The following is a 27,258-nucleotide window of genomic DNA, read 5'->3' as shown; positions in this document are numbered from 1 at the left end:
CTCAGCTCACCAAGGAAGCCAAGCACAGCTACTAGCGACAGGCCCTCCCTACCACCAGGCGCAAAGCCCCCTCACTGCATCACCTCCTGGAACCTTCTGCACTTTGCTGCATGCAGGTGGCTGCTCTGACAACTTCATTTTATAGGTGTGACGGCCAGTTTTATGTGCCAACCTGACTAGGCTACAGTTCCCAGCTACCTCACCACTCACTCACTACTCTAGGTGTTCCTGGGGAAGGTTTTTTGCAGATGTGACAAAGTCCATAATTATTTTTGAGGAAGATTATCCTAGATACTTTGGGGAGGGGAGCAGTGCTGAGCCAATCACCTGAAAGGCCTTGAGGGTAGAGCCAAGGCTTCACTGAGGAGGAAATTTCACCTGTAGACCATGATGCTGGCCTGCCCTTGGATCTTGGACTTGCAAAGCCAACCCCAACCATTGCAGAAGCTAATTCCTTGCAAGAAATCTCTCTCTCTCTTTTTTTTTAAGATTTTATTTATTTATTCATGAGAGACACACAGAGAGAGAGACAGAGGCACAGGCTCCATGCAGGGAGCCCGACGTGGGACTCGATCCTGCGTCTCTAGGATCAGGCCCTGGGCTGAAGGCGGCGCTAAGCCACTGAGCCACCCGGGCTGCCCGCAAGAAATCTCTTGACATGGAGCTCCCCTGGTTCTGTTTCTCTAGTTGAACCCTGACCAATACAACAGAATGGTGAGGCAGCCGAGCTTAGCTGGAGGGGTCTGCCCAAGGTCACATGATTGGCAAGCGGAGCTGACTGCTGCCCCCCAGCACCACCAGGAACCCTCATGGCCCACATGCAATCATCGAAATCCAGCCACACTGACAGCAGCTCACCCTCTGTTGCTGCTGGAATTCTCATGGCCTCTCACCTATCTCTTCTCCTGGTCCATTTCCACTCACCAGTCAGAAGACTCCTCCTGAGATCCAAGTCAGATCATGCCCCTCACCCCCCTTAGAACCCCTTAATGGCTCTTCCTCTTACTCATAGTGAAAGTCAAGACCCTTTGAAGGGTCTGCAAAGCCCTACATGGTCTGTGCTGCTTCCCCACCTCCAGCTACCTCTCTGACTCACGTCCTACCACTTTGCCCTCCACTATTTTTCATCCCAGCCACAAACCTCCCTGCCATGCCTTGAGTGGGCCGGCATGCTCCCACCCCAGGGCCTTTGCACCAGCTGTGCCTTTGGCCTGGATTACTCTTCCTCAGGTAACCATGTCATTTCCTTGCTTCCTTTAACAAGACATTCTTATACATACAGTTCATCTAAGAGGACTGCAAACTCCTTGAGGGTAGAAAAACATCCCTGTAACCACAACATTTGACACAGTACCCAGCCTACAGCCGTTGCTCAATACAGGTCAGCTGAAGTCTCTGGTCTCCAAAGAAGCCATGCTCAGTCCTGCTGCTCCACCTTACACAAGTGCTGACCCTTAATCACCAAAGTTGCTTGTTCTCTGCCCCCAACCAGAAAAATTATTCCTTTTTCCAACTCATGTCCTCTGATTTGAGGCTACAGTGAGTGAGCCCTCTGTCCTGACCTGCAGTTTCATTCATGCATGTATGAGCTTCTTGACTTTGCCAGACTGGGGGCAGCCACCCTCTCAGAGCCTCAGTGTCTCATCAGTAAAACGAGAATCCCACAGCCCATATGCAATGGGTCTCAGGGCAGCAAATGAGAAAACATACATGACGTTTTCTCGTGAAACATACGTGAGCCCACAGGGGATGCTCATTAAAAAATAGGAGCTAGCACTTTGGGAGAGCTTTCTAGATTGCAAGCAGTATTCTTATCATGCTTACATACGTTAGTTTGTACAGTCTTCATTAGAACCATGAGGTGTGTATTAGTCAGTGTTCTTCAGAAAAACAGAACAGGATGTGTATATATATAAAGAGACTTATTTTAAGGAATTGGCCCACGTGATTATGAGAGCTTGGTGAGCCCAAATCTGGCGGGTAGGATGGTTAGGCTGGAGACTCGAGAAAGAGTTGCAGTTCAAGTCCAAAGGGAGTGTGGTAGCTGAATTCCTTCTTCTGGGGGGGAGGTCAGCCTTTATTCTATTAAGGTCTTCTACTGATTGGATGAGGCCAACCCATATTATGGAGGGTAATCTGCTTTACTCAAAGTCCAGTGATTTAGATGTTCATCTCATCCACAAAATACCTTAACAAGAAACATTCAGAATAATGCTTCACCAATATCTAAACCCCATGGACCACTATTGACACATGTTAAAATTAACCATGACAAGGTGGGTATGAATATTGTCCCTATTTTACAAAAGAGCAAACAGGCACAGAGAGGGTAAGAAATCTGCCCAGGGCCTCAGAGGAGAAAAGCAAGGCTCAATATTCCGCTGTCTGGCTCCAGAGCTTGCACTTCTAACCATGACACTAAGTGGCCATTATCATAAGCAAGCCAATGTAAATTAAATTTCTTGATCCATCCTTTTCCTGGCCTGAGAGTGGAAGGCAGAGAACACGGGGGAGGCTTTCCCTGGGTGAAGCAGCCTGGGTGGGGCCCTGCCTTATCTAGGAAGCAACAAAGAACCTGACCTCAGAGATGTGGGTTCGGCAGACCTGAGAGGTTATCTGGTCCAGCCCTTGACTTTTTAGAGGTAAAACTGAGGCCCAGAGTAGAGGAGGGACTCGCCCAAGGCCCCAGGGCTTCAGAAAGTACTGATGACAAACTTAAGCTTCCACAGTAGTTACCCTACTACTGTAGGGACTATTCCACATAAACTGCTACGTGTGAGGTAGATATGATTGTCATTTGTGTTTTAAAGAAAATAAGGAAACTGAGGCAGAGTTTAGAAACTTGCCTAAGGTCACGTAGAGCAGAATCTGAACCTAGGCTCAGCTGCTAGGGGAGGCCCGGGCAAGGGGGCTGTGGCTGTGGCTGGGGCTGGGGCTGGGGCTGGGGGCTGTGACAGAAGCAACCCCAAGTGTGCCCCTCTTTCCCAGTTCTCCCTTCGGGGGCTCTGGCTGCAAATGACATCTGGGGCCATATGCGATTCCTCAGGTTCACAATGTAGCCTCACCCTCCTGCTCACACAGAAAATACCCCCTCTGCACCGGTGGGTGGGCATACCTGAGATACCCCCTGCCCAGCTGACAGGCACATGCACACACACATCTTCTCTCACACTAGACACCTCCCAAACGTGTACACGAACACACATGAACAGACTCTTAACTAGATACACCCTGACACACTGGCACACACTCAACACCTATGCACCCTGAGGAGTAAACATACCCTCACGGCACACAACTACGAAGACCCATGTGTGTACATGCACAACCCCACATGCACACATGTCCTCCAATACATAAGCCAGGATGCAACTTTCCCGGTCCCAATTGTCATATAAGCAAGCACTTGCACACACAAAACATGCCAACCCATAGAAACACACTACATACAATTACACCTATCCCAATTCAAATTCTATCCATCATACACGGGCACACACACTCCTCTATTGATCCACAGGTCAAGGCACTTCAACAGGTATCTCTTCACGGGAGCCAATAACGTGAGCCACGTGTGTATACATGTTCCCACATCCCAGAGGGCTAGAACCCCCAGATGGCTGCCCATCCCCATAACTCACCACCCCCACAAATATGAGCAACACATATGCCAACACAGATCGCTCAAGTCTGCTGCCACCACACACACAGCCCTAACTCCTAGGGACCACCCTCCCCCAATGAACTATGCGTCACCCACACCCAGGCACGTGCAGAACCCCGCCTTCCCCACCCAGAGAGAATCCTTCTCTGACCCCTGCCGACAGCGCCCAGCACGCAGCGTCCCAGGACTTGTCCCGCCTCTCTCCCTGTCCCCACTCCCCACGCAAACTCGGGGTGGCCCCTGGCACCTGTCAGGCCAATGCCAGGGCCCGGTCGGCTCCCTCCCATCCCGGTCTCTGCTGCCACCTCGGAGAGCCCCCACCCCCGCAGCAAGGAGAAAACGCTCGGAGCTGGGGGAAAGGGAAAAGGCTTGCACTGCACGCGTTCAAAACTCGCAGTCGCCCAGGCAGGACCCCCCTTTCTGTCCAGGATCTCACCTTCGCGCGGGGAGAACCCTGCGGCTGTCACCCCCCTCATCACCGCCGCAACCCCGCAAGGACCCCACAAGTCACAGCAGTGCCCAGCAAGACGCACCGCAGCCCGCGGAGGGGGGAGGGCCGCTGCCAGCGTTGCGGGAGCCCTTCACGAGACACCCCCACGCCCTCCCCGCCCCCCCCCCGCACTCCCACGGGGGGGAGAGCCCGGGCACAGCCCCAGGGGCTCGGTGGGAGAAGGAGAAAGTGCGAGTTCCAGGGCGCCTCGGGGCCACGGGCTGGGGACAGGGGCCCTGGAGCGGACGCCGACCCGCAAGGACAAGCCCCCGGAAAGTCCTCTGCAGGACCCCGAGGCGCGAGCGCGAGGCCGCAGGGGGGCTGGAGGGGAGGACGCCCGGAGGCTGCCTTACCTGACTTCCTCTTGGAACCGCCATAGTCTCTGAAAAAGAAGCAACAACAGACAGACATGGTTAGGGCCGGGCAGGGGCGCGGGGCTGCGCGGCTGCGGCTGCGGGGGGCCCCCGGGCCGGGCGGTCGGTCCCGGCGCCGCCGCTCATGTGATCCCAGCGGCCCGGCAGCCGCGCTCCGCAGCCGCACACCCTGCGCGCCGCGCTCGCCCGCTCCCCGCCAGCCCGGCCCCGCCCCGCCCCGCCCGCACCCCCCCGCCGACCCGAGGGGGCTCAGCCCGCACCTCCCCGGGCCTCGGGCGGCCGGGGGTGGGCGGGGCAGCTTCTCACACCCTTCCTAAAGAGGGAAACTGAGGCCCCGGGCGCCCACTCCCCTCCCCTGCAGCGCTTCGTCTCCCAATTCTTTGCACCGCTTGCTCAAGCCCACTTAGACTTCAACTCACGACTGAAATGTCACCTCCTTAGCGTGTCTTAGCCCGACATCCTCCCCACCTCCTCCGCTCCTCTGCATAATTACAGATTTGCGTGACCCTTGGATTAAAGTCTGCCCCTGCCCTAGACCCGAGGCTCCCTGAGGTCATATTGTGGCTTGACTCCTCCCATGACATGCCCCGGGCCCGGTGTAGGTGTGGATATACAGGCTGAATACTGAACAGACAGGTGTTTCACCCTTTAAGGTCAAAGACTGGGAATCTCGGGATTCAGCAGCCGTGAGCGAGGGCACCGCACAGTACAAGGGTAACTGCGAGGCTGCGAAGAGTAGGAATGGAGGTTGAGCTCCTGAGTATTGGGTTCAAATCTCGTCAATGGCAACAACTCAACACCTCCCAGCCTCCGTTAACCTGCGCTGAGCTACCCCGGGCTGGAGCCTCGGCTGGCCCTCCAACAAGGATTAATTCCAGACTCAGGATCAGGCTGTTTTCCCCAACCCTGCCCTGGGTCCGGCCTTTGGCCCCTCCCACCACCGCTCCCTTCCACCAATCCTCAGGGGAGCGTCCCAGGCCTCTGAAACGCTGAAGGTTCCTTGAGTGCTCACGAGGGGCTGGCTGGGGATCTATCTGGAGACGAGAGGAAATGCCTTTATTTTCCCTGGGGGATCAAAGAAAATGCCAATTGCTGGACTCTGGTCTAAGTGAACTAGCCAGCTAGGTCTGCCAGCTGGAAAGAGATGATTTTGTGGAGAAAGGAACAGCAGGTTCACAAGAAAGGGAGTCAACCTCATGGAGACTCCCAGAGACTGATTCCGGAGGTCTAGGGGGGGTAGCCTGAGCTTTGGGGGAGTTTAAGCACCAAAGTGATTTGTTTGCACATCAAAGGGTTAGGGGTTCTGACTCTCCTAGGCTCCTAAGTTTTCTTAAGTTTGGGCTCAGACCCCAGTGAATCAGAAAGCGGGGCTGAGGCTCAGGAAATTGCATTTCTGATACCTTCCCCCTACCTGCCCATCTTAGTTGGAGAACTCCCTTAGTAATCCATGCTTCTTCCAACCCTCACATCCACACTAAGGTCCCATCATGCCCATTTTACAGATGAAAAAGAGGGTCACCCACTGCCCATCCAACTTGGGAAAGAGCAGTGGCATGACCCACCTGCAAGAATGGAAACTGCAGGGTGGATCAGGTGGAGGAGGATCTGCTGAATCTGTTGCCTCCAAAAGGAGTTAGGAAGGTGGGGAGTTCCCATTTGCACCATCCCCCCACCCCCAACCTGGCTGGCAGTCCAGGCACTCTCATCTCCCTAGGACAGAAGGGAAGACCAGGAGAGGCTGTGTCCCAGAGTACCTAGCTGGGCCACTTGAAGCTCAACTGTGGGGAGACTTCGCAGTGAAGGAGAGGAGAGCATTATATGGTGGCCAAGTCCTGCCCGGCAGACTTGCCACTCCCGAGGAGGAATTCATTTCTCAGGCTTTTCTGCAGAGGGCGGGAGGCCTGGAAAAGGAGCTGTCCCTCCCTGCTCTACTATGTTGCTGCGGCTCCTGCAGGAGAGGCCCTCTGGGCCTGAGACCACAATGGCCCACGGACCATCCACTGGCTGCCAGTGGTCCAGTCAGGGCGGCTTCCTCAGTGCTAGCCACCTCCTTCCTCTCTTGTTTCTGCAGCTGCCAGCTGCCCAGGATTCTCTTTGAGCTCATCAACAGCACCAAGAGGGGAGTCAAGCAGGTCATTATCTGGTGACAGGGGAGCACACTGAGGCTTGGGAGTGGGAGAGGGACATAATTCCCAGGTGCTCCTCTGTGCCATGCCCAGGTCAGGAATACTCAGCTTGGTTATTCAATAGGATCATCCAGGGAGCTGGTTACAAATTCTGACGTGGAGCTCCACCCCAACCAACCACATCATTTGCATCCCAAGTGTTGGCTGAGAACTCCACTCCTTCAGGACAACCCTGGCAGGTAGGCAGGAGTGGTCCCAGGGGGCACTGCAGTCCCTGTATCATCATCTCCATCAGGACCCCAGCCACTGCTAAGAAATATTTCTGCTTGCGGTGCCAAAGAAGCTTCCAGACAGATCCCTGGCCTGCCTGTCCTTTAACCAAAGTATCAGCCCTTCCCACCTGGACCTCCCCCTGTAGGAGGTGTGGCTTCCATGGGTGACAGGCAAGGAGGGCAAAGCTACTTGTTCAAGGTCACACAATGAGTGGGGTCGAGGCTGGGATTGGGCACTGAGAATTTAGGTCTTGCTATGGTGCTCAAATCCTCCCCTGGAACCATGGGTACAAGGAAGGGAGGGGAACACCAGGCCCTGGGGGCTCCCCCTTGAGAAACGCAAGGTCAATGGAGTGGAGGCTCCCCAGCAGTGGGGATGGCCCCCACTGAATGGTGGGAGTGGCCAACACAGGAATCCTTCACAGGATTGCCCCTGGTCCAAGGGGGCAGGGCCCTGATAGGGAACCTCCAGCAGGTTTCTGGTTGGGCACCTTGAGCAAAGCCATTTGGTATTTTCAGCTGCTGAATATGCTGAGAAGCGGCTTAAGGATCCAGTGGCTGGGACTCCCCTGTCCCTCACATATCAGGGCATGGTTGGGGAAGGCAGGGCATGCCCCCTCCAGCTGTCCTACAGTCAGTCCTGGCCTGGGCAGGACTACAGAACGCTCTGCTGGCGTTCAGCTCCCTAACAACTCAAGATCCCCTCCCACACTTCCCCTCCTTGGTCCAATTCTTGCTCTGAGCTGATGCCAACAGCCCCCACCCCACGGGTGATTCCACTCGGGTAGGTCACAGTCTAACCTCCTTCTAGTTTGCTGCTGAATCACTATATTTCAGGAGCCACAGGAAGCCAGAGGGGAGGGGAAGGCCAGTCTCCCTCTAGCGCTGCCAGAAGCTAATGTAATTGCAAAGGCTCCCAGGCTGTGTCCTGACAGGGTTCCATCAGGCCACTCAGCCTTCTCTGCAATTGGTACAGAGGATGACTAAGACCCCAGGTACAGTAACCAGCCATTCCAGGCAGACTGGGACATGGGACTTCCGGGGGTCAGACTGGGAAAATCCCAGACAAAATGGGACAGTTAGGACCCCCTCTGGTCTGTAGGTCTGGCCTGGCTGGGGGAGAGGGAATGAGAACCTCCAACACAGCACCATATCCCTCCCTCATTTCAACAGGGACTCCAGAGTCACCCTCTTCCTGTCCCCCATAATCTTGGGATATAAACCGTTCATCCCCTGGCCCTGCCTCTAGGATGCAGGGGACAGGTTCTGGAAGCAGACAGAGCCCAGTTCAACCCTCTGCTACTTGCTAGCCGGGTGGTCATCTTAAGCGTCTGTTTCTCTACCTGTAAAATGAGGAGAATAACAGTACCTCAAGATTTAGGGATGCATAAAAGGGCTTGCATGGTGCCTGGCCCAGAAAATGCCATAAATTGTCTCTCTTATATAGTATTTCATACCTAGAACTGACCCCATCTCAGTGGCTACCCAAAGGCAAAGGCTTGTTGAAACTTGGCCCTCACCATGATGCTGGCAGCACTGTACCAAGCAGCGCAATTCCAGCCTCATTTTCAGAGTTTTGGGCTTTCACAGACACAAAACAAGCCCTGCTCTCTGCCGAGCAGGGTCCATCTGGGAAAAGCCCATTTCTACCACTAAATGTCCGAACGGGGCCCATCTGGCAACAATCATATTATCAGGGAGCCACTGACCCCTAGGAACTTGCGTGCCTGGACTCACTTATCGGATGTCTTTAACATTCCAGAGTGGCCTACTCTCTAGGCCCCAAACCACAAGATGTAAAGGTGGTGCATTTTCATGCTACTGGCACCCCAGGTGGGTTAGCTTTTTTTTTTTTCCCCCTTTTTATCTACTTTAATTCCTCTTGGTGAGATCAGCTGCACTCCTTCTATAGACATTCTAGTGAAGGGGCTGGGCTGTAGACAGTGAAGAGTGCAAGGCAAGAGGCAGGGAGCAGGAAAGGCAGTTAACAATTCCTGCCTGCTGGACACCTATTTTGGCACAAACCTTCCCACTCTCTGCCCTCCCCCGGGGGGAACTCCCAGCACACATTGACCTTCAGTGCTCAGAAATAGGCAGAGGAGTGGTGGTAATCCATTTTATGAATAAGAAGGCTGAGCTCCTGAGGGCTTTAGTGGTTTCCCCAGTCTCCGGAAGCTGAAGTGACATCCCTCATGCGGAACTCCCCCCCCCCCCAGGCCCACAGGGGAGGGGGCTGAAAGAAGGGGATGCTCAAGAGCCCAAGTGTCAGGGGCAGGCTCCTGCTGGGAAAGGAGGTGGCCATCCTGCCATCAGGGATCCCTGGGGTGGGAGGCAAAGCCAGGGAGAGCCGCTGGGGGTCTGGCTAGGCCAGTTCTGTGGAAGGATGTCGAGTCCCTGCCAGGTGGAACTCTGAGTGCTACAGAGACCGTATTGCGGTCTGCCACCCCCTCTCCCTCCCATTCTTGCTCCCATTGGAGAGTGTCCTGGCAGAGGAGGACGTGCACGCTCGAACTTCCAGCCTGATGTTCTCACCCTCCTGTCTGCTGGCTGACATTGGCTGCTCGGCCCAGGACGCCCGTCTGTAGGGCCTGCTGCTGCTTGGAACTGCTTGAGAGGCCTGATGGCTTGCCAGATGGCTGGCTGTGGGTGACCTTGAGAGCCCAATGATCTCAGGGGGACATGAGTGGGACCGAGAAAATAGGGCCTGGACTGAGAGTATGCAACCATGGCTAGGGCAGTGACACGGAGCCCTTGACTGCCGTTAGCCACTGCTGAGTGTGTTTTCAGCTCCTGCCATAGGCTGCTTGTGAAGGCCTGTGCAGGTGCAGGAGAAATAGGACATTCTCTGGCCTGCAAGTTTAAGGCAAAGATGGGAGAACAGAACTAACCAGCACAATGAGAAACCTAACATTCTGAGACATCCCAAGAGACACAGGAGTGGTTACATTCTAAGTGCAGAAAAAAGATCCCGGGGCTGCAGAACATCTAAGACAGGCTTCCAGGAACAGTGAGCTTTGAGCTGAGCCTTGAAGGGTCAGGGGTATTTGGGTCCATGGAGAGGGTATAGAGTGGAAAGCTCTAGAGCCAGGAACAAGCAGCTTCAAACGGGAGGAGTTAAACCAGGGAGGGTAGGTAAGCAGATGGACAGGCAGGGATAGGCCAGGCTGGTGGGGTGGGGGCAGGAGTGAGGGATCAATGTTCTTCTGTGAAATCCAGAAGATTTCAGAGTCAGGGAGGGATGTGGCCAGGGTGTGCCTGGAGGAAGATTTTTGTTAAGAGGCGAGGCAGACAGTGAGGGGGCAGGCGGGAAGGCACAGAGCTAGTGACAAGTCTGGCAGTGATGTCAACAGACCCCAGGTTCTGGGCACGGCTCTGCGCTGGTAGCTGGTGGACCTGGGCAAGCCACTTCAAATTAATGCCTTTCAAATGACAGGCCATGACCCATTTGTGAGTTCTGAAACCAACTTAGTGTGTCCAAGGAAGCATTTTTAAAAGATGGACAAAAGGACGGCATCTGTCATAGTAAGGTAAGTACTGGTTTGTGAAACCTGTTTCAGGTGTCCACCTGCTTACTTGTCTGTATTGGGCTCTGATGGGAAATTTGTTACTGTGGCAGAAAAAATTTTTTAAGATAATGACAACTACGCACTTGGGGCCTGTTTCCCCATCCCTAACATGAGGGTACTATCTCACAGCCTTGTTAGTTCTCTGTGGAAGCAATACAGTGAGTGGGACAGGGCATGTCGGTCCAGAAGCTGTGTGAGGAGGGTGTGAGCTAAGGGGGCTTCCAGTCAGCTGAGGTCTGGAGAAGGCTGGGGGGATTCCCACCCCACTTAGCCCCTCCCTGGGTTTCTGCTCTGGCTTCTCAGACCCTTTGCACGGAAGGGTCCCGAGGGGCAGTGGCCCCCAAGGAAGACAGACGGACGGGGCATGAATCCTGTTCTTTGCCCTCATTTGCGCCCTGATGTAAACTGTGGCACTGAGGGCCCTTGTGTCCAACAAGAATCCGTCCTTTCTCCCCAGGATCAGTGTTTTCCCGGGGCCTGAGAATGGGCCCCATTGTGGCCATGTGGACAGTCCAGAGAGGCCGGAATTCCTGCCCTGGGAGAAAAAGCTGAATTCCTGGGGAGGGAAGGGGTCTCAGCAGCAGCCCCCCACCCCCAGGCTGAGTCCCAGAGAGGCCCATGCCAGGGCTGTGGCACACCCCAGAATCTTCCCAGGCTTTGTGCTTATCTCTCTAACATCCCAGAGCGTCTCTGCTGCTCCATCCACAGCAAAAAGACAAAGCGCGGTCTGTCTGTCTCCTCTGAGTGGACTCATCATTCTGGGCAAAGGCCCTGAGTGTGTTGCCAGCCCAATGATGGCTCCTCTGCATCCAGAGGGGAGGGTTAAGAGTGGGTGTGGTGGAGCCTGGTTTAGCCACTTGCCACTTTGTGACACAAGCAAGTTGTTTCACCTCTTGGTACCTTCAGTTGTCAAAGGGAGATGCAAATGTCCTACCTTTGTTATGGGGATGACCTGAGATAAGTGCAAAGCTCTTAAAACAGAACCTGGCATGTGCAGAGAACCCTGGCCTAGAGCCTGGCTTCACAGCAGGGGCTAGAATGAATGTGGATGGTGGCCAGGATATAAGAATTGCTGACTCGCCCAGCCTCAAGGGTATGGACTTCATAAGAATCTGGCCCCACTGCCCAGGGGGCCAGCTCAGGACCCTGTAAACAATGGGCCTGGGTTTCCACTTGTATGCACGCCAAGAAGTCCCACCAAATGGTGACTGATAAGCAGTCTGTGGAGGGAGAGGATTGGGCACTGGTTTCCTAGAGGGGAAATGAGGCTGCTCAGCCCTCTGGCCACAGGGTGCTGGAGCCTCCCACAAGCTGTCTGAGTTCCTGCCCTCTATGCTGCCTGGCCGTGGGCCCCCCTGGACTCCTGGGAATGGCATGCCAGACCTGGGGAACTGTGGAAGGGACACTGTGCTAGGGTCCAATTGCAAAGTTCCTGGGGAGAAGGGCAAAGAAGGTCTTCCATGCTTGCAGGCCTTCCCAGTCTCTCTCCAAGGACATTTGTCTGTCTGTCCACCCACCCATCTATGTCTTAAGTGAGACCCAACCCAGTCTTGTGTCTGAGCAGAAGAGTGGTGGGAAAGACAGTTCTGCCCTCACAGAGCACACTGTCTGGTTGGGAGTGACAAGACAAACACCCAGAAAGAGAAAACATACAGTCACTTTGTGATTTCATAACCTGGTCAAAAGGATTTGTTATACAGGAATTCCTGGGAAGGGGAGGTCAGAGTGGTCTGGGGCAGTTGGGAAGGGCTGTCTAGAAGAGGGGGCTCTAGAGCTACCCCTGAAAGATGAATATTAGAAAGAGCAGGGGGAGGAAAGAGGTTTGGGCTGGAAGGGATGATGTGGGCAAAGGTGCACGGGCAGGAACAGAGATGGGATCTTGTGTGTGTGCGTGTGTACATGTGTGCATTGGCGTGTGCTCGTGTGTGTGCTAGGAGCAGAGAGAGGGCGAGGAGACCTCAGGGCGGCTGTCTGCCGTGAGCGCAGGTGGGCAGGACCCGCAGCTGGGGCTGGACTCGAGTGAAGGCACACAGCTTAGATTTTAGAAGAACCTCGGTGGGAGAAACCCAGTGGTGATGTCTGTAACAAAAGATTTTCCCCTGGAAGGTGGCGGCACAGCTCCGAGACTGAGAATCAGGTTTCCATCTGGTTCTGCTTTTCCCTGTTTAGGCCGTGGGATGGGCCTTTGTTTCAGGCGAGACAAAGGACTGCTCTGCTCCCCACGCTAAAATCTGCAGAAATGTGCCTGACCCGTGAGTGCGTGCGTGTTGGTGTGATACGCACCAGGTCCCCACTGTTGAGCAGACCTCCGGGTGGCCCCTCGGCCATAAGGCTGCTCGCTCCCCAGCCCTGGCCTAATTTCGAGCTAGGCCAAGGGCTCTCTGCTTCCCTTGGACGCCCAGGAGCCTGTCCCAGGCCCAGCTGTGCTCGTGTCTGCCTTAGCCTCCGTGGGAGAGAATGCTGGAAGCAGGGCCCCAGGCTTCTCCCGGCACCTAGCTCACCTGCACCACCCAGGACGGTCTCGACTCTTGGACTCACATGCTTGTCTCTTACAGTGAGAAAACGCTGCACCTCCCAGACTTTCTCGAACTCTGTGTCACAAGTGCACAAGCACTGAGCACCCAGGCAGGCCAGGGCCCTTGACGCCTCCGTGACATTATCTCTGAGGTAGGTGCTTTACGCCCATTTTACGGGCGAGGCTCGGAGCCACACAGCTAGCAGCAGGGAAGCAAGGCCGGGAACTCAAGGCTGTTTGTGCTTACGGCCTGTTCCCGCACCCTCCTGCCCTCTCCAGCGTTTCACAACATTCCAGCCCAGGAAGCCCATTTTGATTCTGCCCTCTGATGGCACTGGGTGTCCCAATTCCATCCCCAACACTTAGGGGTGCCCCACCTCAAGCTGCCCAATAGAATCGTGATCACCGATAGAAATGGCCTCTAGTCAGGCGGCCACTGCCATTGTGGCTGTCGAGCACCTAAGACGTGGCTAGTATGACCCAAGAACTGAATTTTTAATCTGATTTAATGAGAACTTAATTTAAGTAGCCACAGTGCATTGCCTAGTACACCAGAGAGCGCGGCCTAGATCAGTGCGCTGCATGCAGCTCACGCGGGGGATGTGTCTGCGTGTAGCTGCCTGGATTCAAGCCCCACCTCTGTCAGATTATATTGAGTGTCTCTGTCTTCATTTCCAGTCTATAAAGTGAAGAGACCGACAGGACCCACCTAACTGGATTGCCGGAGGACAAAAGTTGATGCATATGAACTGCCTGGTGTGCACAGGCTCAATAAAGATGAGGATGCTCGAGCCTCCTGCACAGGCTGCTGGCCCCACACCCAGTCACGGAGCCCAGCACGGGCCCAGGGGCTAGGGGTGGAGCAGGAGCAGCTGGGGAAGGATATGGGGAGACTGGCCTGGCTGGCCCTATTGGGGTAGGCCAAGGCTTGGGGTGCTTGTTTAGAGATGAAGAGACCCAGGCTCAGAGGGTAAACCCCCTTCACCAAAATCAAGTGGCTGGTGGGTGGCAGACCTGGGTGGTTAAGACCCATCTATGTGACTGTTCTACTTTCCTATTCCCCTGGAAGCCCGGCTGCTGCCAGGCTACCAGCCCTCCCGGGGACCCTGGCCCTCCCTGATTGGAAATGGCAGGGGTGACAGCCAAGGCTGGATCCCCCTCACAGCTGGACCATGAAGGGACAGGTGGCTGCCACACTCTGAGCACCAGGCACTGGGCATGCAGGACAAAGGGCTCTGTGCCCTCACCTCCCCGCCTCATGCCACGTCTGATACTCTCAGAGCCTGGCCTGGCGTGGCACCCCCTCTTTTCCCTCCTAAGTCTTATGTTACTGTGATGTCTTTGCTGTTACTGTGATGTCTTTGCTGTTTCCTCCGCTCTACTGAGGGCCCCAGGAGGCAGGCGGTGTCCCTCCAGGCCTCACACAGGGAGAGGCACAGCAGGTGTTTGCTGAATGAAGGCATGAATGCCCAGGCAAACAGGCCCAGGGAGGCCAGGGGCTTCGGAGGGGTTGGCCAGAGCTGTGGCGTTATCCTGAGTTGTCCTCTGGGCAGACCCTGGGTCTCTACCCTCCACTCCATTTCCCCCAGTAAAGCCCAGTGGAAGTGCTGCTTCCTTGAGGGGGTCCTCCTTGAGGATTATGGGTGGGTCAGCAAGTGTGGATGTTAGTTTGTATAAAATGCCAAAGTATTTGAACAATCTCTGTGTGCAGAGTTCGCCCTGAGGACTCAGTGTGCTTCCCCTCCACTGGTGAGGATGCCTCCCTGTGTCCTGTGCTCCAGCCCCTGGCTGTGATGTCACCCAGGGTTGCCATGGAAACCCCAAGGCCAGCCTAGCAAGGCTGCACGTTCTTCCTGACATCCTGCATTCTGCTGCAGGACGTGTTACTGTTCCCCATGCGTCTCTCCCTTCCCCAACTGGACCACAGTGCCTCACTGCCTCCTTTCTTGACTCCCCTGTGGGCCCAGGTCAGAGAACAAGGGAATGCCAGTGCTTAGGAAGTGCTACCTATTAAGATGCTAGCTCAGTAGTATCAAGCTGAGATCTGAACCCAGTGTCAGACGACTCCTAAGCCAGGGCTTGGAACCATCAGGACCCTGATCTTTCCATCCTTCCTGTCTATCAGCCTTCTGGCCTTCCCACCCTCCTGATCAAAAGCCTCCAAGCCAGCACTCACAGGCCTCCATCAACCCAGGCCCTCTGTCTACCCTCTGTCTCTGAGGCCTCCCCCAGGGGGACATCAGGCTCCCCATCCTTCCCTGAGCACCCCCACCCTCAAGGGCCCTGCTCCCTCTCCAAGTGCCCCATGTACTCTAGACCTGAGCATCTCTGGCAGCTCACTGACCATTGGGGTGCCCTGGTCAGCCCTGCTGTGCTGGGGAGAGGACCACGGGGGAATGGCCCCTACACAGGCCTTCCTGAGAGCTTCGGCCAGCACAACCTTGGGCCAGTCCAGTCTCTACACTCCTGTTACAGAAGCTCAGGGCTTGGTGACAAAGGTCCTCAGCGCCAGAGCCCCCAGGCCAGGGTCACTCAACAAGCATCTGCAAGCACCCACTGCATGCCAGCCAGGCCCTGGGGTCTCAGCATAGAATAAAACTGGGTTAAAAGCCGTGAAGAAAAGGGAGAGGTTGCAGAAATGGAGAGAAAGGGAAGTCTCTCTAAAGACGTAAGGATTCTAGGATAATTGGAGGAGCAGATGGAATGGGAGGCGGGAGCCATCGGGCTGGAGATGGGGAGGGAACCAGGCTTCCCAGGCCCAGGCCACCAGGAACCTGCTTGGAAGTCATCCTGCCACAGTGGAAAGCCATGTCAGTGTTAGCTTATGCAGGCTCTTTGGAAAGCCCCCTCTGACTGCTCTTTGGAGGTGGACAGGGCCAAGGGGGCAGCCGGAGAGCTGGAGGAAGAAGCCACAGTGGGTGCATAAAAGCCCCGCACCCCTGCCCTTGAATGGGACCACCAGTTCTTGGCCAGCTCCCAGAGTTCCCTGTGGGGTGAGGCCCCAGTGGCCCATAGGGCATCTAGTTGATTGTGACTACTTTTGGCTGCCTTCCCTCCCCTGCCTGACTTCACTCCCTCACTGGCGTCTACCATTATCACCTCCCAAATAAACTGCCTGGGCTCAAATCATCCCCAGACCTGCTTCTGCAGTATTCTAAACCAAACCATCTGCCTCTCCCTGTCTCTGGCATGGAGTATCCGCCGCCTACCACTGCCCACCAAGATCCTTATAGCCTGCTGGACCTAACACATGACCAACACATAGTGGGGGCTTTACGGAGACATGCCAACATGGGGGATGACCCATGTCTTCTGTCTTCTGGCACTCGTGGTGGCTGCCTGTGGCCCTGTAGGTCTCTGTGAGTCTCTGACCAGTAAGACAGGCTCACAGGCGCCCTCTCTTGCAGGGACAAGAGCACTCCCTGCTATTAACCTTAAATTCTCTGGCTTGCAGGCATAGCCCTCTCTAATTGGGAGCCTGCTTCTGCGTAATTAGATCAGACCTGACCACAGCCCAGCTCCCACTTCCCTGGCCATTCAGGGCAGCTGGCCCCTCCTCCCTGTCCCTCAGGCAGGCTTTGATTCGTGTTACCATAAAGGTTCAGCTTGGGCCTCCAGGTGCCCTTCTGTGCATCAGCAGGCGGGATGCTCTGGAAGTCAGCTGGAAAAGTTTCTGAGAGCCAGAAGGAACACTGGACTCTGAGTCAAAAAGTGCTAGTTGTTTCTCTGGGTGACCTTGGGCAAATCATCACCCCCCCCCCACCCCCGTAGCCCTGCAGAGCCTGTCAGTGCAACATGAGGGCAGGGCTGGAGGATGTCTGAAGGCCCAGGTGGGGAGGCAACCCTCCCTCCTGCTTCCAGTGGGATGCGGCCTCAGACTGGGGTGGAGGCTGGTTTGCCGGCTCCAGAAACTGCCAACTCACACCGCTGTGTGCTAAGTGGTGAGCGTTGTGTGGGCACTGGCTAGCCAGGCCTCTGGCTTCTCCCTCAGCACGCAGCAGCCCCTTGACAATAGCAATGGTAATAATAGGTCCCATTGATTATGAGCACGTGCCAGGCAGCATGCTAAACACTTGGTGAGCGTTACTGAGGTTGAGAGCCAGGCTCTCCCGCTGGACTGCCTGGATTGTAGCCATCTCTGCCACTCATCAGCTTTGCAAGTCACATAACCTCTCTTTGCCTTAGTGGGCTTAACTGGAAATTGAGAGAAAAAAAACGTGCCCAGCTCATGGAGAGATGCAAAAATTAAATGAGCTAAAACGCATACATTGCTTTTTGCTAAAGCCCTGGGCTGCCTGCAAGCAGCCCCTGTGGCTTAGCCCCTAGGTCTATTGCCTGCACCCAGTAGCCTTCTGAGATGCCCTGGGGAAAGTAAGCACTGAAGTCACATGTAGCCCACATGCAGGGCCAAACTGCATGTGTACTTCCGGGGAGTGGGGATGAAGTGCATGGGGGCACCCTCAGCCCTCCACTCTGGGCACCCACTCAGCAGCCGGTCCACCTCAGAGCAGCACTGAGAAGGGCAAAGCAGGCCTTGCGGTGGGCTACTGGACAGTCTGTGCAAGAGCCAAAGGAGCTGGAACCACCAGGTCTAGAAATCAGAGCAGCACACGGTTGAGGAAAGAACCCGGTCTCTAGGTACATATTTCCCCTCTTCCCTGACACGGACAGAGGGAAGGGATGTTGATGGGGCTCCTCAGCCCCAGAGCTGGTTTTTTAATTCTTCCCTCTGGGATCTTTTCAGGGCTATGCAAAAGTTCTAAAACTGGATTGTGGCGATGGTTGCACAACTCTGCAAATTTACTAATCATCATTGGATTGATGGCACACTTAAAATGAGTGACTTTTGTTTTATGTAAATTATATCTCAATAAGACTGTCTGAAAGTAAAAATCTCCTGCCTGGTTCAGGTGGCGAGATCTTGGGCTGTGTGTCCTGAGTTGGGGCCAGGGGAAGGGGGTTCCCATTAATTCAGGGTTCCTCATGTGACAAATGGGCCACATGATAGAGACAGGGTAAGGGAGTAAAGGGCTTGGTTTGAGGCTGGGGTCACAGCTGGACCTAAGTAAGACCAAAGTCAGGTGTCCGTCTGGGCAGCACCCGGCTTAGCTTTCAGGAAGACAGAGAGAGGCTGGTTCTGGAAGCACATCAGGGGTCTGACCCACAGCAGATAGGCCCCTCCTGGGAGCTCTCGAGGCTGGGGGAGGGGTCTCAGGGAGGGCACCCAGAACTGGCCCTGGGCTCCTGAGCCTTGTGTCTTCTCAGGGATGTGGGCTCACAAGAAGCCTAGATTCCCCTTCAAGAGTCCCCAAATATGGAACGTGCCCTCAGTTGTACCTTCAGGGGCCCCCATCTGTGACCACAGCAACCGTGGGGTCCTGATTCAATTATTCTGCCCTACGGTCAGATAAAAGGTCTCAGAATCTAGCAGTTTGGAGCCATGGCCCTGTGGCTCCATCACACACCCCCATGTGGGTAGCTGGGCGCAGATCTGAAGCTGGAAGGGTTTGAATCCAGCCTCTGACACATACTAGCTGAGAGGTAACTGAACCAACATGAGCCTAAGCGCCCTCATCTACACAAGGGAGGCCTGAGTCTCACCGGATTACACTGATGGTTAAACAAGACCACACTCAAGGACCCAGCACGGGTTTTGACAGTATCAGCCAAATCTACGGCATCTGTCGTGATACTGGCAACTGCAATGCCCAAACCTTCCACGAGGTGGAGCCAGATCCACACAGAGCCCTTGCACTAAGTCACCCAAAGTTAAGTGGTGCCTCAAACCCACAGGGCTTGTGAAAGGGAAGGGTCACGTGATCTGCAGAATGCTTGTCTCTTCCACATCTGACCGTGTCTATGAATGTCTTTCATTTCCACAGCCATCTGCAACCACTGCAGATCCTGGTTGCTACATGCTCGGACCATTGCAATAGCCAGCTGGCCCTGATAAGATCACAGAATGTCAGAGCCAGGAGAGACCCCAAAGAACCCCAAATTTTGCCCCTTTCCCTGATGATGAAATATAAAGGGCTAATGACTGACCAAGGTCACCCAATGGACCTCAGACCCAACTCCTCTGGCCCAGCCCTGGTCAGGATGTTCTTGGTCTCCAGGAAGACAGAATTTCTTTCAGTTTCTTGAAACTGCCCCAGTCTTAGGGACTCTCTCTGACCTGAGTGTCCTTGTCTCCCAATCCCCTTGAGTAGGGTAGCTCGTAGCTCCCACCTTACTCTCAGCTCGAATGCTACCTCTCCGCAGAGGCTTCCCTGACCACCTCGCCAGGCTAGCCCACTGCTGTGGATGGTCCAGCATCCGTATATCACTTGTTTCATTTCTGCCATCTCCACTGGATTGGCAGCTGTTATAAGCTCCATTTCACAGGTGAAGAAACTGAGATCTTGGCATTTAAATAATTCCCAGGCCACAGGGTAGGTGGGGAAGGAACCAAGGTGCTAGCCAGAGCCCTATCGTGCTCTGCTGCCTCCCACAGCAGCAAGCCAGGCCCTGACCATGCTGTCTCTCCCCTCAGACCTCAAGCTCCCCATGGGGAGGGCTGAGCTGTGTCCACTTCCATGGCCCTGGTGTCCCACACCAAGAAGATGATCAAAAATGCTAGAATGAATGAATGCCTCCTGTCTGGATGCCAACAGAGGAAGCCTTAGTCCAGGAGGCCAAAGACTTGGGTTCGAGGGTCAGCTCTGTCATGGATTCCCTATGGAGGGGTAGCTAACCAGAGGACTGGTTACAATGCAGGGGGAACCAAGACACCCTTGAACGTGACATAACTGTGAAGCAGGCCTCCGGAGCTCTGTGAGGGGCTCATCCTGTGGCCCTGGGAGCCAGGGAAGGGGTCCGTGGGGCCTTGGGCACCTGCATAGCAGGACTGTCCTCCTGGAGCTGAGGAGGACCCCTATACCCCTCTACTTTCCCTATCCCACCACCTCCTTTGCACTCTCGCTCGAGGGAGCTGAAACCCTGCGCTGGCCTGAAAATGGAATAACCTTCTCTCCCTAGACACAGCTGGCACAGGCCTTTGCTCTGAACTGGGCTGTTTCGTTAGCCTCCCTGCACTTCCCACCCAGCATGACAGCTGGGCCCTCAGAAATCCTTGTTCCCCAGAGCTGACGCTCCTTTCAAGTGGGTTGGAACCAGCTTCCTGTGGGCACCTTCCTCCCACCTGCCCGCCCAGGTTGAGGGGGGCCCGGTGGGGGGTGGGCAGGGTCTACCTGCATAAAGTTCTGAGTTGCTCCAGCCCCCAGTTCCCAGTGGACCCCATGGTTCCTACAGCCACATCCAGCTGGCTCTCTCACCTGTCAGTATAAAGAGACTATTTGTGCAGCTGCTAGTGGCGGTGGGGCTGGAAGGACAGCGCGGGCCACGTCCCTGGCCCCGTGGGTGGTGGCAGAGCTTGCTGGCAAGGGTCTAACCGGGACTTAGCAAAGCACAGGGCCAGGGAATGGGCTCTCCCCTCCTTTCCCAGGCCACCGGCCCCCTGAGGAAGGTAGGAACATGGACACCTCAGAGTTCCCGACAGCCGGCAGGGGGCCTGGTGGCAGACTGGGGGCAGCCGCACCCCACCATCAGCACCAACCCTGGCAAGTTCTCCCATAGCTGACCATTTCCATTCCCACAGAGTAGCCACTCTGCACCCAGGCCTGGGCCCATGGAAGAAAGGGAAGAACAGAAGCTCCTGTGAGTGAGCTGTGTTGGGTCAGGCACTTACAGGCATTAGCACCCTCGAAGCTCCCCACTGTCCCGCAATGTGGGTATTGTTGGCCACCCTCACAGATGCAGAAGCCTTCAGGGATTTGAAGAGGTGGAGTAATTCATTCAAGGCCAAAGCAGAGCTGGGTGTTCTGACTGTTGTCTCTGGAGTTAGTTTAACTCCTCAAAAATTCTACCTAGTGGCAGTCTTGAGCCTTTAGTCCATCAGCCCATGAATTTCTGGCACACAGTAGATGCTCAGTGGATACATGCTGAGGATGGAAAGCACAGCAGAGACTCTCTTTCCAGGGCTCACCCCACAGCCCTCCCTTTGCCTCCCAGAGAAGATGAAGAGAACGTAAGCAGCTACTGTGTGCTCCACACACATCGTCTCATTTAACTCTCCTCAGCTACTGGGCAGGTAGGAGTGACTTCCAGAGGAGGCCCCAACATTAACCTGAGTGCACCTGGCTTTCAGCAGCGGAGCCCGGATTCTAACTCATGACATCAGGAGTCACACATGACCAAGCAGTCAGCTTACCTCCTGAACAAGGCTGACCTGGAATTCAACCGGGATGGAGGACAGGGGTGCCCCCAGGAGGGGCCTCCCCAAATTCTCAGGGCCATCCTGTCTGCACCACCCCCACACTCACTCTCTGTCTTCTTCCTGGATCCCTTCTGTCCTCCTGGCCTCTGTTTTCCCCAGGGGAGGGCAGCCACGGCCTCCATCCCTTCCGAAATATAAATGGGAGGGGAGGCTGGGAGATCCTCCAGAGTGCCTTTTGTCGGGTCAGCCCTCCTGCCCACTGCAGCCCCAGAGCTGCTGCCTGCTTCTGTCCTCCATTCCTGGAACCCTTGTTCAGCATCCTCTGGGTCAGCCCATACTCAGGACCCAAACCCTGGACTCTGCCTGGGCAGGCCTCCTGGTAGGACAACCTCCCTCTCTCACTGATCTGCCTGGCTGCCCCCGGCAGGTGGCAGGGATACTGGGGTGGACTCCGAGGCCAGAAGCCAGTGCTCTGGGCAGGCTGGGGCCAGGACAGTTCTGACCCGACCTGGCCACGGGCCACCACCTTATACCCCTGGTCCCTCCAAACATTGGACCATTGTTCCAGGCCACAACAGAGGGTGGCTCTGTGGCCTTGGGGCTGAACAAAAACCTGTTCAGCAAGGCTCTGCTCCTCCCATGCGAGTTCAAGAATTTGACCAGGATCCTGGCTGGCTTCATGGGAAGAAATAAGCTGAGGAGACAGGCCTGAACCTAGAGCGGAGAGGGGATGGCAGGAGCAGGAGCCCCTCAGCCTGTCTTGCGGGCTGACCACACGTCACTGGTGCCATTGTGTAAGAGGTAAGCCTGCTGGCCACATGCTGTGGGCTGGCAGCAGATAGACGAGTGGGATGCTAAGCATGTGACAGGAGAGAAGCACAGCGGTCCAGCCTGGCCTCTGTTTCCCCTCTGTGACTCGAGGGGCAGGCATCATCATGATTTCTACTCTAAAGATACGGAAATGGAGGCAGAGAGAAGCAAGAGGTCTCTGAACCCAGACCAATAATTCCAGAGGGATGAAGAATGCTCTTTGCTTTGCTCCTATGACCATGGGCAGTTCTACTTATAGTTTTGTTAAATGACCTCAACTTTGTTTTGGCTCAGTCAACACTGACCAGGTGCCAGGCCACAGAGGTGGGGGCCCCCATGGTGGAAGAGACCCGTGAACAGATCCATGTGATATAGTTAGTGCCACTCCTATGGCAGCCAGGTGTGCGCTACAGGTGAGGCTTTCTGGAAGGTCTGAGTGGGATTTGGTCCTATGGTAGGTAGGTAGGGGGGCAGAAGGTTGCTGCAGGTGGAGGGGACAGGAGGGCATGAGTTTGGAGGGTGGCGATAGCTGGCTGCACTCTGGTAACAGAAACATAAGAATGAGGGCAGGACTGGGGGGTCAAGAGGCTGGGGAGATGGAAAGGCAGGTCAGAGGCCATTGAAGGGGGTTCTCATGGGGCTGGACCTCTCCCCTTTCCAATAGAAATGTGCATCAATCCAGGGACCTGAAGACAGGCCTCATGGAGTCCCTCTGAGAACCTTTGGGTTCCCTGATTCAATTTGGATGAAAATTTAAACTTGTTAAAAGAGGCATTTGCTGGGTCACATGGTTGACTCGGCTGTAAGTCCTGCCAAGCCAGCCTGGGCCTGCCTTAGCTCCCCTTTACCATCACTGACACCACATGGGAACCAGAGAATAGGTACCCACTGCTCAGGGTGGGGGCGGGGGGAGTGTCCTGTGCCTACGGAAGCCAGGCCCGGTAATACCTGGCCCCCAGTCTAGTAGGGGGTTGGTCCTCCAGGTGCTCAAACACAGCAGAGCCCGGGAGGGCTGACATGGCAGGTGCGGCCCCAGGACACTGCTAGGGGTCACCGCGGGCCCTGCAGGGTTACCAGCTGTAGCTGCCAGGAGGCTGGGCCCAACTGGTTGTCAGAGGCAACCCAGGATTTGTGTTGCACTGAATTCTCTTGAGTTCCAGGGGTGCGTCTTTCTCGGCCTCTTTCAGTATTTGGTGACTAGGGCTGTCCCTAACCCAAGCCAGCCACATGGCCCTCCAGAATCCCTGAAGAGGAGGCTAAGAAACATCATCGCTAGCTTTTCTTGCCCACCCCTGCTCACTGAGTCCTCATTACCCTGGGGCCATGTGCTGGGGGCTGGCAGGAGAGATGCTCAGTTCCCCCCGAAAGTGTGTGTGTGTGTTGGGGGGTAGCTGACAGGATGGTGTCCCCCATCCCCAGGCAGTCCGACCTGTTCAAGGCCTGCCTCTTCCACTTCTCAGTTGTGTGGCTAGGGGCAAGCCAGGTACTGCTAGGGCCTCTATTTCCCCATCTGCTAAATAGGGGTAATAGTACTAACTTTGGGGGTGGCCTGAGATTTAAATGAGATAATACATAGAGTAGAGAGAAAGTAACCACTAAAGCTAACATCTTCCTTTTCCTCTCTGCACCCCCATCAAGACACTCACATGTGAACACACACCTAGGTGCACATGTACACACACAGACACCCATACACAACGTGCACATGTTCCTATTCAACCTGTGGCTTCCCAAGAACACATAGTCCTTAAAAAGAAAACAATTGTCAAAGGGGCCAAGGCTGGTCTCCATGTGCCTCGGCCGGGTGGAGGGGCACTGTGAAAAGGGGCAAACTTGAGGAAGCATGAGCTGAGTGATGAGTTAGGGCCACGGTCAGATGTGTCAGCTTGGAGCCAGTCTTCTGTGAAATCACGTCATGGTCTATCTCCTGTGTAAGACTATGATGAAGGCTGAGTGATCAGTCTTTCCTCTGGTAGATGTTTTCTGAGCACCTGCTCTGGGCACTGGGATGTAGTGCAGAGAATATGGGTACAAGATCCTACTCTCTCAGAACCGACATCCCAGTGAGAGGGATGGATGGTAACTGCCAGGAATGAATGGGCCACGCGTGGGTAATGATAACAGTCTACACGGGGAAGGATGAAGCCAGGAAGCAGAGGGTAGGCACTGGGGGGTTTTAACAGAAGGCCAGGGCCTGCCTTGCTGAGTAGCTGTGTGAGGAAAGACTGGAAGGAGGTGTGGGAACAGGCCAAGGGGCTCGCCTGGAGAGGGATCAAGGGGCCCAGGCAGAGGGAAGAACCAGTGCAAAGGCCCCAAGGTGCAAGCAGCAGCCAGCAGGCCAGTGTGGCTGGAAAGGAACAAGGCGGGGGGGGGGGGGGGGGGGAGCTGCAGAGGGTGCTACCAGAGGGAAGGGAGGGCCAGGCTGAGGGGCCCTAACTCTGAGTGACGTCAGAGGCATGGAGGATTTTGAGCAGAGGAGTGACATGATATGACATATTAGTTTAAATGATCCTTCCTTCTGCTATGTTGAAAATGGACCACAGAGAGCAAGGGTACAGGCAGGGAGGCCAGTCAGGAGGCCAGAATCCAGGTGAGGATCGGTGATAGGGTGGCTTGGGCTGGCAGCAGGGCAGAAGGTGAGATGCAGTCAGAGTCTGGAAATACCCTGAAGGTAGTACCCACAGGATGTGCTAGTGGATGGAGGGGCGCAAAGGGAAGGGATGCATCTAGAATCATGCCGGCGTTTGGGGCTGGCACAGCAGCAGTACACAGTAGCATTAGTAGTGGGAGGTGGACGACAGGAGCTGCCTTCCTGGGGCAGCTGCATGAAGATGCGACGCCACCATGGCTGCTCTGGTCAGGCTCACCTGAAGTGTCTATAAGGAACATCCTTCCTGTGCGGGTCCAGGGTCTAGAGCCACGCTAGCAGTTTACAAGAGGACCCTGCTCTCCCCTGCAGAAGCCAGGGAGCGGCCTGGGATCAAAGCTGAGGGGCTCTCTCGGGCCTGCTCTGCCTCCCTCACCAAGGCTGGGCTGCTATGTAGCCTTCCCTTCCCAGCAAGACAGAAAAGGGACCCAGACCCCCCTCCCCAGGTCCTGTGAACACCCGCCGGAGGGCCCCTGCAGCAGCACACTTGAAAGAGGCAGGGGGTTATCTGCAAAATTCCAATTAAATCCACAGGCTTTGATAATTTGATAAGCCACTCTACAGTCGCCCCTGAGTCAAAATACACTGTTACTTGATCCTGTGTTTATGTTTCAGGATGGAGGGGGAGGTGTGCTGTGGGCGGGGAAGGTGCAAGCAGCTCTGAGAGAGGGGGGTGCAGACACTTGGCTGATAAATCGTCAGCCTGTCAGGCCACAGTCACCCACGGGGCTGGGCTCTTGTGGCAAGCACACCACAGTCTGGAGCACGAGTCTCTCTTGGCAGCTCCTGGAGGCTGAGTGGGGCCAGGGAGGAGAAGCCCTTCAGAATTATCTGTCACAGCTGACCCTGCTTCCTGAGCCTCAGGTCTGTGTCATGCAGGAGGGCTTCCTGGTCTCAGGCCATCTCTTACCAGACCAGCTGGAAACCAGCCCAGCTGGCTGGTACCACCTTGAGAAAGAGGCACATAACCCTCTGCTCTGTTGACTTGGAAGCAAATGCTTTATGACCCCTCCCTGCAAAAGCCAGGCTGTGATCTGCAGGGTGGAGTGTGCACTGAGCCACATTCCATTCTGTTCTACAACCTTCCATGAGCAAAACTGCTGAATACTTCCTATGGGCCAATAGCACTGACCAGGCTGTCTTCATCCCCTTGTTATCTCTGTAAGCTCTCCTGACCATTCCATGAGTCCCACGTTATCATGTGTTAGGGATGAGACAACAGAAACACAGAGAGGTTGAGCAAATGACCAGAGATCATAGCCTTGAGTGGCAAGCCCTGACCCCAGAGCCTGGCTCTGCAAAGCCATGCCCACTGCTTCGCTGATGCACAAATATCTCCCCATGCCTGGTTGACATCATTCCTTGAGGGCCTTCTGGAGATTGGCAAAAGGCTAACCTACTGCCACAAGTGTATAGGTGGAGACGTGAAATAGGACCAATTGTGTGACTTTGGGAAAACCATCTCACTTCACTGGCCCTCATTTCCTCCTCTGTAAACACGGCTACTAATGTCTATCATAAACTAGCCCAGGAGTTATTCAGTGAGTGAGTTCTCAGCCTGGACAGCACATGCCTCCCCGGGCCTGCATTTCATCTGTGAGCTTGGTAGCATCAACAATTAAGAGTAATGACTGCTAATCCTGGACCTCTGAACAGAGGGACCATTAAACTTTCTTTTACTTCATCTGTTCTTTACAGTTACCTGTGAGCTAGAGAGAGTGCAGAGGAAAATCTGCTCCCCAAATGCAGAGACATCCTTACTTGCCAGCCCTGAGGTAAAGGGAAATGAGAAGCAAGCTTTGGCAACAAGAGTCTGGGGAATAATGGTCCGTATACCTTTGGCCCATCTCTCCCCAGCCTGCTTGGCCTTGCCAGCTCTCCCTTTCCTGGTGTCCCCACATCCTGAGCCTCTCCATGCTGCTCTCAGCTTTAGCCCACACCTCAAAGTGCACAGGAGAGGCCTGAGCTACCACTTACTCTTTCGGAGGGTTGACATCCTCTGGTCGGGCCTCAAAGAACCGAAAGACTTCATCGCACTGCGAAATGTGGGGAGGCAGCCGGACAAGTGCCTGTGGAAAGACAGGAAGAAAGGGTATTAGGTCTGATGAAAACCAAAAGCAGTCATCTTGGGCTGACAGTGATGACAGAGGCTCAAGGACTGTGCCATGGAAGATAGAGCCACCTAGCCACCCATCCAACCAGACAACTCATCTACAAATCAACTAATCAGCTAACTAATGAAACAGCTTTTCACCCATCCCATGAAGCAGCCAACCAGCCAGTTAATCTGCTAACCAACTAATCAACTGATAAAAATAACTAATCGATCAACCCCAATCAATCTATCAATGATCCAGCCACTTCAACCAACCAACCATTCAAATAGCCAGTTCACCAACTAAACAACCAGCCAACCAAGCAAAAAACAATGCCCATCGAACCCTAGGTCTCAAGGCCCTCAGGAGTTAGTCATTCTGCCTGAATCCTGAAAGAATTGCCTCCTGGCCACAGAGTAAGTCCAAGATCCTTAGCCTGACAAC

At 54.9% G+C, this 27,258-nt stretch overlaps 1 protein-coding gene and 1 long non-coding RNA gene across 9 annotated transcripts in view; one reads left to right on the top strand and one right to left on the bottom strand.

The window, feature by feature from the left end:
- Positions 1 to 27,258, bottom strand: part of SH3PXD2A (SH3 and PX domains 2A) — a 234,684-nt gene that overhangs the window by 77,332 nt on the left and 130,094 nt on the right. For 7 of the 8 annotated variants that reach the window (XM_072805451.1, XM_072805455.1, XM_072805452.1 and 4 more), the window contains 2 exons: positions 26,696 to 26,787; positions 4,508 to 4,536 (listed from right to left, as the gene is read on the bottom strand). In XM_072805451.1, coding sequence (XP_072661552.1) covers positions 4,508 to 4,536; positions 26,696 to 26,787 — 121 coding nt within the window. Of the gene's footprint in view, positions 1 to 4,507; positions 4,566 to 26,695; positions 26,788 to 27,258 lie in introns of those variants that run through there. The other variant, XM_072805458.1, reaches the window with a different exon arrangement.
- LOC140620928 (uncharacterized) lies at positions 12,205 to 13,896 on the top strand. Its single transcript, XR_012020685.1, has 3 exons — positions 12,205 to 12,629; positions 13,048 to 13,159; positions 13,686 to 13,896. It is a non-coding gene; the product is annotated as an uncharacterized lncRNA (long non-coding RNA).

This window comes from Canis lupus, chromosome 29, assembly GCF_048164855.1.
Source record: "Canis lupus baileyi chromosome 29, mCanLup2.hap1, whole genome shotgun sequence".
Classification (NCBI taxonomy): domain Eukaryota; kingdom Metazoa; phylum Chordata; class Mammalia; order Carnivora; family Canidae; genus Canis; species Canis lupus.
This window is presented reverse-complemented; position numbering and strand designations above follow the sequence as displayed.